Consider the following 14,387-nt stretch of genomic DNA (forward strand, 5'->3'; position numbering starts at 1 on the left):
AACTTTACCTTTATCAAATAATTACAAATGAGAATGCTAGACTTTTCACATGTGGCAATGGGGCCTTTTCATACCAAATATACTAGAGCCATGATAGTTCACAAAATCTGTTTCAGACTATGGAGAAATTAGATAATAGGATCTACTGTCAACAGGGACAAGAAACGTCCATCAATGGATAAATTGAAAAAAAGATTATGTCATAGTGATTTTTTTATTTCCTATCCCTCTGACCCTCTGCCAAAGTCTCCCCAGAATAGACTATAATAATGAGTTTTGTTTTAAAAAAAAAACACAATGTCAGTACAGAAATGTTTAATTAACTCTTGACTAGAGGTAATTAAGTACTTAAATTATAGATACACACACATGCGCCTGGGGAAGTTATACTGATTTTATCATTTGCATAAAGACAAGAAAAGCTCTCCATTGTACTGAAGGAGATTCATATCCAGGCCATTCAGGCTTATTTATTTTTTTAATATAAGAAGTCCCATCGTTTAATAGTAAACAGAGGGTTTTACAGTGTGGCATATGGAGATAAGCTCCGATTAATTTTGAATTAACATTATGCGTTTCACCCTATCTCTCCACTTTTTGCAAGATATGAAGAAATTCATATATGTATTGATTTATTCCCATATTGTACAAAGCAAATAAACATTGCAGTTCTTTAATTCCTAGCCAGTCAATAGTCAAAATATATGCATAAAATTATATATACAAATACACTTGTAAATAATCAGATGTCATAAAAGGGCATTAAAAATTTAAATTCAAATTTAACTGCATATATGTTAATATGCATTGTGAAATAATAAATTCATTTAATAGGGGTGGTATTGCTTGGAAATTAAAGACTAAATTAGAAGTCAGAATGCTGTTTTTCAACTTCCCTGAGCTACTACTTTCTTGCTGTGTAATCTTTATAAACTTCCCAAACTTGTTAAAATTTTGCTTCTTCAACTGTAAAATAGAAAGAGAATGTTCATAAACTCAAAGGTTTGTTATAATGATTACAAAAAATAAAACACAAATGTGCCTAGTACAATCCTCAGGATATAGAATTCTATAAATCAGTATTAATTGGAATTTGGATGCAAAGTAATAACAAATATAGAGACATAAAATATTGAAAAAATTGACAAGGAATTTATATATTCTTTAAAAACAGGTTAAAGTTTTAAATGCATGCAGTAGTATTTTGCATGAGGGAATTGATATATTAGTAATATTATAATATCTATAGTAGATATGTAATTTCAAATATAATAAATTGTTAGTCCACTGAAAAGATTCTATGCAAAAAATACATGATTTTGTGAGACAGAGTCTGTATGTAGTACAGAAAATATGCGTTGTGCCTCTATTTGATTTTTGCATATATTTCTTGAAATACTTAAAGTTATAAAATATATTTTTAAAGCTATAAAGATCAATGACCTTCTACAGAAAATAGAAGATGAGAAATATGGGAATCAAATTTTGGGCACAGCAACTTTCACAAAAATGTTTTTTGAATGGGCATATAAATACAATTGACACAAAATAACCATGATTTAGTAAGCTGTTATGGAATTTACATTATTGAATAATTGTCATTATCATTGCCAAGAATATTTGTATAGTCACTATATACCAGACAATTTTAATTATTTTCAATACATCACCCAGTTCAAATTCTGCACCCATTTTAAGTACTAGGGACAGAATTCGTTTCCCAAAGGTATGTTACTATTAAGAAATGAGAAGAATAATTAAACCCAGGACCTATAAATTACTTATCTAATTTTAGACATTTTAAATTAAAGTATTGAATTTTCTGGGATAAATTATTCTTTAACATTGTCCTAAAAGTTTGGAATCTCACATAATTTAAGGGCATATGGCTACTGTAAAGATACTGTATCCACTTACGTTTTTAGTTCGAAAGTGGTATTCAGAGTGAATCACCAAAGTAATTACAAACAAAGCAATAGCATAATCAGATAGTCAACACTTCTTTATTCTTCAAAATATCTAATTCTACAGACCTATTAAATTATGAGTGATTTAATTTCATCATTCCACAAATGTATTCTGTGTCAGAATATGTTCTCTGTGTTCTGTTGCAGGCACTTAGATCCCTCAGGATATAAAAACCAAGATCCCTCTTGTTAGGAGTTTACACAGAGAAAGAGACCTACCAATAAAAATGAAACACGAACAAATAAATTTTATGGTGCATGGGAAATTAATGAATACTATAAAATACAGTACAACAGAGAAACCATTTTTAAGGACACCTAATATTTCTAAGTCTTCTTAAGGTTTAAAATATAATCATGATATTCTACTGGGGAAAGGGTAGGGCTGCCGTGTGAGTGCGTGTATGCACGTATGTACTCACATAACTGTGCACGGCTGTGTGGAAGAGTTAGAGTGGTCATATTCTAAGTAGAATCTCATGGAAATCATTATCTTTTAAAAGGTCACTCACATTGTACATTAACCTTAGCTATATTTTTCTATACTTGAAATACCTTGGGCAATAATAATTCTTCCCAAATCTGATTTAAATAATAAAGGGGAAGATAAATTAATGACTAGAGTGATACAGAATGTCTATAGCACCTGTCATCAGTAATTTCCAGCAATATACTGTTCCTTTAGTAAAGGAAATGACTTTATTATAGAGCAAGAGCACAATATCTTCACTTTGAAAGTTACCTCCATGTAGCTGCAATTGTTGATCTGATTAAGCCTTATCAGAACAAAATTGACAGTAAGGAAAGATTCTAGACACCAAAGTTGAGAAGAGACTAGAATACAAAAGTGATCATACTCCGGAGGTGACATTACTTTGACTAAAAATTGAACAAAAGAATGTCTTTTAATGCTTATTTATTATTAACGTTAACTTCATAAAGAGAGAGGAATCTAAGTCAATTTATCTGTTGGTCCATTTTATTTCAATACTAAATGATTTTGGTCATTTGGGTAAGCATCAATTTAAATTGCTGCTTCTGTGATTCAGATTCACATATATGCAATTTATTTATAAGAAACACACAATCATCCTTGCTATTATTTTTTATTTAATGTGAAAGAAGATTCTGAAACAATACACTCAGGAAAGTGTAAATAAAACACGTTGTTATTAGAGAATATATACATACGTATAAGTAATAAAGAATGAAGGTTTGCTGCTTTTTACAGAAATGAACAGAAGAAATATGTTTAGTATTTAGAGAAGCTTAGTAAAGTTTGAGAAATATACCTTTATACACACACACACACACACATATTTATTTTATTATTATTATTTTTTTTTGAGACACAGTCTCCCTCTGTTGCCCTGAGTAGTGTGCTGTGGCATCATAGCTCCCAGCAATCTCAAACTGTTGGGCTCAAGGGAGCCTCTTGCCTCAGCCTTCCAAGTAGCTGGGACTAGAGGGGCCCCACTCAATAACCATTCATTTTTTAGAGACTGGGTCTAGATCAAGTTGGTGAGCTCAATCAATCTACCCTCTTCAGCCACCCAAACTGCTAGGATTACAGGCATGAGCTATTGCTCCCACATCTAATAACATTTTTTTAATGCAGAATTTAAGGGGGTACACATTTTTTTTTTGTAGTCAAAGGTTTAAGTGTATCCTTCACTCAGATAGTGTGCATTGTACCCAAAAGGTGTGAATTTACTCATCCTGTGCTTCACTTTTCCCCAGCTTGATTTTCATTGAGATTTATACTTCCAAATGTGCACTTAATCTTAAGAGTATATAGATTAGTATTGAATACACGTGTTTGTTCCTCCATTCTTGTTATATTTCACTTGGAAGAATGTGAATACATGTATCTTTGTATTCATATGTATACATGTATATGAATACATGTTATATTTCACTTGGAAGAATGATTTCCAGTTCCATCCAGGTTGTCACAAACGATACCAGATCTCATTTTTTTTAAATTATTTTATTTACTTATTTATTTTTTTTTTTTGGTTCAGTAGCACATTTTATTAATCCATCATGTATTAGTGGCACTTGGGGTGTTTCCATGTCTTTGCGATTGTGAATACAGCCTAATAGCTTAAAGAGATACTACTTTAATGTATGCATGTAGGTGTGCGCTTTCATATGTACACATATTAATACACGCCTATCTTTGCACATACATCTGTACATATCTATGTATATATTGTATGTATGTAGTGTCTATTCTACAGAGTGGTTTGTATTCTAGATGAAAAATATGCTCTAAATTCAACTGTTATAATTACCCTCTTTTTTGCTTTTTCCATTTTGAAAAAGTAGATGATTAGAACTCCCTCCGCACAATATACGTGTTCAGAATTGTATAGGTTGCGCCTCCATGCTTATTCTTGAAAACTTCTGGGTATTTGATTTTAAAAAATTGTGATTTTAAAGTTATATTATGAAATAAAACATGGGTAATCACACAAAAATAATACATTGCATAACTGATAAATGTTAGGCAAATATACTTGATATATATTAAGACTCTTAATTTAAACATACCCTCACCTCTTCCTTCTCCTTTGTAGATACAAATAATAGCATAAAAATGTTTCTTGTTCAAAAAAAAAAAAGATGATCAATGTTCTTTCTTATTCTTATCTGAATTATTTCACACACTCAAAAATATCCAGGCTCCTTGAATTTAAACAAACCATTTATTATACTTAGAGTGTTAGAATTTAAAATATAAAATCTGTCAATGGGAAAGAAAACATTGCAAAATATACTATAATCACAGACAGTGAGCGTAACAGATCACAAAGAGACAATGTAAGTATCTCAGTTTCTAAATAAAAGGTGAACTAAATAATGATCTATTGTTTTAAATATTATAAGGAAACATTTAATTGTATAAGGCTGCTAAAGGCAACAAAGGGAGACTTTGTCTCAAAAAGAAAAGAAAAAGAAATTCCAGTGGTCAAAGTTGCTATTTCAAAGCCCCAAATACCATGCTGCCTTAAACATTAAAAACTTAGAAAATTATCTAGCACGAGAATCTAGCAGGCACGAACGACAAGTGAATATTGAGCTTTCATTATGTCCTAGGACTGTGCAAAGTATTTTATAGATAATCAGATTTAATCCAAACACTTGGCGATTTGGGGTTAACAATGAGAAAAAGAAGTCCTGCGTAGACCACACAGCGTACTGGCTTAGAGCATGGATTTGAACTCTGTGCCTGCCACTTACTACTTGCTGCATTGTGTGGTATCTTAGTTGCCTTCAATGTAAAATAGGTGAAATAATAGTACTTTCTTCACAGCACTGTTAAGTGAGTTGATTTACATCCAATCCCTTACAACAGTGACTGGCACACAGTGTTAGCAAAAGTGTTAGCTAACAAAGCTTAAGCATCAGGCTCCCTGACTTGCACAGTCACCTTTGAAGGCCACAAAGTGACCACAGCACTTTTTAAGAACTCTTACTGGTATGTTTATTTTAACTTACAGGGCACACCCTCAAAAACAGGAGTTGTAAAATTTGGTGCTACACTCCTTACACGTTGCTGTTATTATTGTTGTTCTTGTATTAGAAGGATGAAATGTTTGCCTCAGGACACAAAAGTCATTCCCAGCACAGCTGGGATATGTTCTGAGGTCCATGAGACTGGTGAGCTGGAATTCTCAGCCAAAGTATTTTTTTTCTTTACCTATTTCTAGCACTTTCTCTTGTGAGAGAACAAATATTTCTCAACAGCATTTCTTTCTTATCTCAAAAGACAAGAGGAAGAGCTCCACATTCTGCGGTAGGGGCTGCATTAGCTACTCACAATTGGTCATCAAACTTTACTCACATGCATTCATAGTTTTTCTTAAGGGGAGTGAGGCAAGGTAAGAGCATCCCTAGAGAAGGGGGAGTGACCTTGCTCTTTGCTTGCTTTTTCTGGGGAAAGTTTGGTAAAGTCTGATAACATCTGTTCATCAGATATTGCCCATCATTATTTGAAAATCAGGAGTTCAGCCTAGGGACAGAGATGAGAAGTCAACTTTGCATATATGGATGTATTGCTTAAGCTAGTCACACATCCACTCAACAAAAAGTTGCTGATCTACTGCTCTGATCCAAGTGCTACATGAGGACCAGCTGTATTTTGAGACCATATATTGAATTCCTTTATTTAATCAATGAATTTTTATTGAGCACCTGCCCTTTAGCTATCTAGGAAGGAACAAGACAGTTGACACCCCACTATAACTGTGTGTAAACAGAAACAAAAACATCTTTTTATAGAATGATTAAGTCATTTTATTTATAAAAGCATAGGGCAATCTAGCCTGCAGATATAAACAGTTGAGGACAATTTTCTTTGTTTGTCAGCACATTTAGTGTCCTTTGATCATTCTTACTCTAGGTATGTTGTAATTATCACTGTCAGTGCTAAACAACTTCCTTCCCATTCCATTCATATGAACTAAACACTTTGTACTTGGTTGATCATTTCTATTAGTAATTACTTTCAATTATATCCAATGAATACTCAAACTTAAGCTCTACAAGGTATATTATAAAAGTCTTCATAAGAATGGAACCATAATCTTTGAAAGTAATAGTAAAGTAGTAAATTCTTAAGAAATCAATGTTGTATGTGGCCAATGTTGTGTCTGGATGTCTTAAAAAAAATTCCCTAAGCTAATAATAATAAAGTCCAGGAGGAGGAGAGCAAGATGGTGGCCGAGTAACAGCTTCCTTGCATCTGGGCACCATGAGTCCAGGGAGATAGGACTCCAGGCATCTCTGGCTGGTGAGATCTGCCTATCATCACCCCTGTGAGGATACAGAGAGTCAGTGAGAGAGTTCTGGACCACAAGAGGAGGAATAAAACAGTGGAAAACCGGCAAGTGGTCGCATGTGTTCAATCGGTCTAAACCCGCTTGCAACGGTAAGTTCAGTAGCAGCGAGACTGCAAACTGAAAAGGCCTTACCTGTGAACTGTTTTGGTGTCTTTGGACTTGACACTCAGTTGAAATGTCTTGGGGAGAACCTGAGCGGGAATGTGGAGAAATTTGGCCATTGTTTAGGGCCCCAGTCTGAGCCGCTGAGCAAGACGGAGGTAATAGTGTTTGACTTTGGGCCACAGGGAGCCATTGTGAGCGATCTGACCCGGCAAGCTCCGCCCTCAGGGTTGCAGAACTAGAATCAGGAGGAGCGGGTAACCCAGCGACTGACTGAGTAGCCTAAGGGTGGGGTCTGAGCCGCCTTGCGGTCTGAACCCTAACCCTCAGGGGCAGAGTGAGACCAGTTTTGGCACACTGGGTAAGTGGGTAGCCACTTCAGCAGTGATTCCAGTGACAAGAACTTTCCTGGGAAAGCTTCTGCTCAGCAAGTTTACAAGTTCAAAGTGCCTTTTAAGTGGGCTGAAGAGAGATTTAGGGTGTCTACCTGCTGGGGTTTGAGAAATCAGCAGCCTCCAGTCGTATCAGAACTGTGATTAACATCTCATACACCAGAAGACCACGTGTTGCGTAGACAATATTCAACAACATATACATACTGCTTTGTTTTTGGTTGTGTTTTGTTTTTTGGGGGTTTTATTGTTTGTTTATTTTGATGTTGATGTTTTGTTTTTTAATTTCAAACTTTTCTGTACAGATCTTTTTTTCTTTGTCAATTTTTCTAGTTTAAATATAATTTCCCATTGCTACCATTTTTAATAACTAGAACTTCATTTTTGCTATTGTTTCTACTGCTATTATTTGGTTTTTCACCCAATATTATCCGGTAAAGTTTTCTGTTTGCTTGTTTTGGTTTTATTTATAGCATTTTTGTCTTTCCTGTCTACTTGGTGGAGGTGGGTATGGTGTCTGATCAGGTTAGCAAAGAGCTGCTGACCTCAATGGAACTACCAAACTGGGCACCCCCACAAGGTGGTTTTTTTTTTAAGGTTGTGTCAAAATACCCTACTGTACACCTATATTGGTTTTTCTTTGCCTCTCTTCTTTTTGTCAATATTCCTTTTACCCACCCCCTCTCCTTTCTCTATTTTCTTTTTCTTTCCAGTCTGTCCTCCTTTCTTTCATCCCTTTCTTGCTGTTCAAAATTCTCACCCTTCTGGTCCTGTACAAAAAGGACTCATTGAACCCTTAGTCCACAGGCACGAGAACTTAAAGAGCAAGAAGAAGTGAAAAGAAAATTAGGGCAAGGAAACAGATACAAGAAATCACTCATGAGGAACAATCAGCAGAAAACTCAAGGCAACATGAAGAACCAGTCCAGCACAACCCCACCAAGGGATCATGAGGTAGCTATTGCAGAGGATTCCACCTATAAAGAAATGTTAGGAATGACAGAAAGGGAATTTAAAATACACATGATAAAAACAATGAAAGAAATTAAGGAAACTGCTAATACAGTGGAAAATAACCAAAAGGAAATCCAAAAACAGAATCAAATAAGAGATAAATGATATAAAGAATATAAAAAGGATATAGCAGAGCTGAAGGAACTGAAACAGTCAATTAGGGAACTTAAAGATGCAATGGAACGTAACAGCAACAGGTTAGACCATGCAGAAGAAAGAATTTCAGAGGTAGAAAACAAAGTTCTTGAGATAACTCAGATAGTAAAAGAGGCACAAAAGAAGAGAGAGAAAGCAGAACATTCACTGTCAGAATTATGGGACGTTATGAAGCGTTCCAAACTACGAGTTATAGGAATCCCAGAAGGGGAAAAAGAATGCCCCAGAGGAATAGAAACCATACTAGAGAATATTATAAAAGAAAATTTCCCAAAATCACCAAAGATTCTGACACACTGCTTTCAGAGGGATATCGGAACCCAGGTCGCCTCAACTCCAACCGAGCTTCTCCAAGACACATTGTGATGAACCTGTCCAAAGTCAAGACAAAAGAAAAGATTCTGCAAGCTGCCAGGAGTAAGTGCCAGTTGACCTACAGGGGCAAATCCATCAGAGTGACTACAGACTTCTCTAATGAAACTTTCCAGGCAAGAAGACAATGGTCATCTACCTTTAATCTACTTAAACAGAACAATTTCCAGCCCAGAATTCTGTACCCTGCTAAACTTCAAAATTGACGGAGAAATCAAATCATTTACAGATATACAAACACTGAGGAAATTCAGCACAACAAAACCAGCTCTACAGGAAATACTTCAACCTGTTCTGCACGCTGACCACCAAAATGGATCAGCAGAAAAGTCAGAACTCAGAAATTAAAGGAAGGAACCTAACCTCCACACTGATGCAAAAGATAAAACTAAGCAATGGACTCTCACAAAATAAGATGAATAGAATACTACCACACTTATCAATTATCTCAATAAATGTTAGTGGCTTGAATTCCCCACTGAAGAGACATAGATTGGCTGACTGGATTAAAAAACACAAGCCATCCATTTGCTGTCTGCAAGAAACACACCTGGCTTCAAAAGACAAATTAAAGCTCCGAGTCAAGGGTTGGAAGACAATTTTTCAGGCAAATGGAATTCAGAAGAAAAGAGGAGTTGCGATCTTATTTTCAGATACATGTGGATTTAAAGCAACTAAAGTCAAAAAAGACAAAGATGGTCACTTTATATTGGTCAAGGGAAAAATACAACAAGAAGACATTTCAATTCTAAATATTTATGAGCCCAAATTAAATGCTCCCAGATTCTTGAAGCAGACCTTACTCAGTCTGAGCAAAATGATATCTGATAATACCATCATAACAGGGGACTTTAACACACCTCTTACAGAGCTGAACAGATACTCTAAACAGAAATTAAACAAAGATATAAGAGATTTAAATGAGACCCTAGAACAACTATGCTTGATAGACGCATATAGAACACTCCACCACAAAGATAAAAAATATACATTCTTCTCATCACCCCATGGAACATTCTCCAAAATTGATCATATCCTGGGACACAAAACAAATATCAACAGAATCAAAAGAATTTAAATTTTACCTTGTATCTTTTCAGACCATAAGGCACTAAAGGTGGAACTCAACTCTAACAAAAATGCTCAACCTCACACAAAGGCATGGAAACTAAACAATCTTCTGTTGAATAACAGATGGGTGCAGGAAGAAATAAAACAGGAAATCATTAACTTCCTTGAGCATAACAACAATGAAGACACAAGCTACCAAAACCTGTGGGATACTGCAAAAGCAGTTTTGAGAGGAAAATTCATCGCTTTAGATGCCCAAATTCGAAAATCAGAAAGAGAGCACATCAACAATCTCACAAGAGATCTTATGGATTTGGATAAAGAAGAACAATCCAAGCCTAAACTCAGTAGAAGAAAAGAAATATCCAAAATCAAATCAGAGATCAATGAAATTGAAAACAAAAGAATCATTCAGAAAATTAATCAAACAAGGAGTTGGTTTTTTGAAAAAATAAATAAAATAGATAAACCATTGGCCAGACTAACTAGAAATAGAAAAGTAAAATCTCTAGTAACCTCAATCAGAAATATTAAAGGGGAAATAACAACTGATTCCACAGAGATACAAGAGATCATCTCTGAATACTACCAGAAACTCTATGCCCAGAAATTTGACAATGTGAAGGAAATGGATCAATATTTGGAATAACACCCTCTCCCTAGACTTAGCCAGGAAGAAATAGAGCTCGTGAACAGACCAATTTCAAGCACTGAGATCAAAGAAACAATAAAAAAGCTTCCAACTAAAAAACGCCCTGGTCCAGATGGCTTCACTCCAGAATTCTATCAAACCTTCAAGGAAGAGCTTATTCCTGTACTGCAGAAATTATTCCAAAAAACTGAGGAAGAAGGAATCTTCCCCAACACATTCTATGAAGGAAACATCACCCTGATACCAAAACCTGGAAAAGATCCAACCAAAAAGGAGAATTTCAGACCAGTCTCACTCATGAATATAAATGGAAAAATTCTCAACAAAATCCTAGCCAATAGATTACAGGTTATCATCAAAAAAGTCATTCATCATGATCAAGTAGGCTTCATCCCAGGGATGCAAGGCTGGTTTAACATACGCAAGTCCATAAACGTTATCCACCATATTAACAGAGGCAAAAATAAAGATCACATGATCCTCTCAATAGATGCAGAAAAAGCATTTGATAAAATCCAGCATCCTTTTCTAATTAGAACACTGAAGAGTATAGGCATAGGTTGCACATTTCTAAAACTGATTGAAACTATCTATGACAAACCCACAGCCTATATTTTACTGAATGGAGTAAAAGTGAAAGCTTTTCCTCTTAGAACTGGAACCAGACAAGGTTGTCCTCTGTCACCTTTACTATTCAACATAGTGCTGGAAGTTCTAGCCAATACAATTAGGCAAGACAAGGAAATAAAGGGAATCCAAATGGGAGCAGAGGAGGTCAAACTCTCCCTCTTTGCTGATGACATGATCTTATACTTAGAGAACCCCGAAGACTCAACCACAAGACTCCTAGAAGTCATCAAAAAATACAGTAATGTTTCAGGATATAAAATCAATGTCCACAAGTCAGTAGCCTTTGTATACACCAATAACAGTCAAGATGAGAAGCTAATTAAGGACACAACTCCCTTCACCATAGTTTCAAAGAAAATGAAATACCTAGGAATATACCTAACGAAGGAGGTGAAGGACCTCTATAAAGAAAACTATGAAATCCTCAGAAAGGAAATAGCGGAGGATATTAACAAATGGAAGAACATACCATGCTCATGGATGGGAAGAATCAACATTGTTAAAATGTCTATACTTCCCAGAGCAATCTACCTATTCAATGCCATTCCTATCAAAGTACCTACATCATACTTTCAAGATTTGGAAAAAATGATTCTGCGTTTTATATGGAACCGGAAAAATCCCCGTATAGCTAAGGCAGTTCTTAGTAACAACAATAAAGCTGGGGGCATCAGCATACCAGATTTTAGTCTGTACTACAAAGCCATAGTGCTCAAGACAGCATGGTACTGGCACAAAAACAGAGACATAGACACTTGGAATCGAATTGAAAACCAAGAAATGAAACTAACATCTTACAACCACCTTATCTTCGATAAACCAAACAAGAACTTACCTTGGGGGAAAGACTCCCTGTTCAATAAATGGTGTTGGGAGAACTGGATGTCTACATGTAAAACACTGAAACTGGACCCACACCTTTCCCCACTCACAAAAACTGATTCAAGATGGATAAAGGACTTAAATTTAAGGCATGAAACAATAAAAATCCTCAAAGAAAGCATAGGAAAAACACTGGAAGATATTGGCCTGGGGAAAGGCTTTCTTCAATTTTTTTAATCGAAATGACTTTCATTTTTAATTCTATGAAATCATGACTGTGTATAGTAATGCATTTATAGGGTACATTGCCCTAAACAGATATACAGGTTGCAAAGCTCACATCAAACTCGTTAACGTAACCAGCACCTGACTTGCTTATTTTTCATGGTAAGACATTTATGCTCCGCACTTCATGGTTTTAAAATGTACCATTGCATTATGTATAATAGATGAAGAAAATCATAAAAATAGAAAAAGCTTATAGAATTAGGATATAAAGAAAGAAAAAACTTTTGGACAGTTGGGCTATGTAAACTTTTATTACAGAAAGGTAAGAATGTTCACAACATTCAAAGATGTACAAAGTAAAAAAATACAGGAAGGTAAGGTTAATTTATTACTGAAGAAAGAATAATTTTTAATATAAATATAGTGTAGCTAAGTGTACAGTATTTATAAAGTCTACAACAGTATATGGTAATCCCCTAACCCTTCACATGTACTCACCCCTTAACTCGCTGACTTACCCAGAGACTTACTTCTAATTTTGTAAGCTTCCTTCATGGTGAGTGTCCTGTGCTGGGATACCATTGAAAACGATCTTTTATACTGTACTTTCAGTATACCTTTTCAAAGTTTAGACATGTTCGGACACACAAATACTTACTGTCACGATTGCCTGTTATGTTCAAAACGTGCTGTACAGATTTGTAGTCCAAAATCATTAGGCCATGTCAGACAGCCTAGGCGTGCAGCATGCGGTACCATCCAGATTTGAAACATGGGGAAACTGGCGTCAGGCCAATATGGCCCTTCAGAACCCCAAGTATGGTCCCTTGACCAAATCCAAATTTCACAGAATAAATCTCATTTGTTGTTGTTGTTGTTTTTTGCAGTTTTTGGCTGGGGCCGGGTTTGAACCACCACCTCCGGTACATGGGGCCGGTGCCCTACTCCTTTGAGCCACAGGCACTCCCAGAGAATACATCTCTTTATGAAAAGGATTGGCTCTGTAACATTTGGATTCATTTAAAAGGTTGCATACAAGGATCAAGAAGGCCACAGGTTTCCCACCACATGAACATACATGTGTGTGCATAGAACCCTAATTGTCTAAGAAAATGCCATGAAGGCTACGTTCGACAGTTTGATGAGAATATTTCAGATTGTATATGAAACCAGCACATTGTACCCCTTGACAGCACTAATGTATACAACTATGATTTAACAATTAAAAAATGAATGAATAAATAAAATAAAAACAAATAAAAAGAAAAAAACCCTAATTGTGCTAATACACATTATTTTAGTAGTTCTGGTAAGAAAACTGTTCAAGGAAGGCTCGTGTGGCCAACTCCAGGCTCCTGATTCCTGCTCGTTTCTACTTGACCATTAGTGAGCAGGTCATGCTGCAAACTTCCCACGTGCTTTCAGCTTTCTCACAGCATCTTTCTTTAGCTCAGATTGAGAAAAGTGATTTAAATGTTTAGATATTTCTGCTGGGTGCAGTGGCTCACACCTGCTATCTCAGCACTCTGGGAGGCCGAGGTGGGTGGATTGCTTGATCTCATGAGTTGGAAAACAGCCTGAGAAGGATCAAGACCCCATCTCTACTAAAAATAGAAAAATTAATGGGTACAGGCGATTGCACTCATGTACACAGCTATGATTTAACAATAAAAAATAAAATAAAATAAAATAAAAACAAAAAACAAAAAACAAAAAAAAAAAAAAAAGAAAAATTAGCCTGGTGTCCTGGCAGGCACCTGTAATCTCAGATACTACGGAGGCTGAGGTAGGAGGATAGCGTAAGCCCCAGTTTAAGGTTGCTGTGACCTATAACGCTACAGCCCTCTACCCAGGGTGATAGAGTGTGATCCTGTCTAAGACATGAATGAATGAATATATAAATAAATATTGACATATTTTAAACATATGAAACCAAATAATAACAATTTGCGGGCTGAACAAGGTATAGTTCCCTAAAGTAAAATTTTAGGAGTTTCTATTTTTAATACATTCATATTGCTTTTGTTTGTTTGTTTGTTTGTTTGTTTTTGTAGAATAATTTATTTTGTTGCTTGGTGCCTGTAGCTCAGCAGCTATGCTGCGGCTACATACACCAGGTCTGGTAGGTTTGAAT

General features: G+C 35.6%; 1 protein-coding gene across 1 annotated transcript in view; it reads right to left on the minus strand.

Annotated features, from left to right (window-relative positions):
* Positions 1–9,836: 9,836 nt before the first annotated feature.
* Positions 9,837–14,387, minus strand: part of LOC128563680 (nicotinamide phosphoribosyltransferase-like) — a 209,398-nt gene continuing 204,847 nt past the window's right edge. Inside the window, exon 7 of the mRNA XM_053559111.1 lies at positions 9,837–9,886. Within this exon, the coding sequence (XP_053415086.1) occupies positions 9,880–9,886 (7 nt within the window). The 3' untranslated portion in view covers positions 9,837–9,879. The remainder of the gene's footprint in view (positions 9,887–14,387) is intronic.

This window comes from Nycticebus coucang, chromosome 13 (genome assembly GCF_027406575.1).
Source record: "Nycticebus coucang isolate mNycCou1 chromosome 13, mNycCou1.pri, whole genome shotgun sequence".
Lineage (NCBI taxonomy): Eukaryota > Metazoa > Chordata > Mammalia > Primates > Lorisidae > Nycticebus > Nycticebus coucang.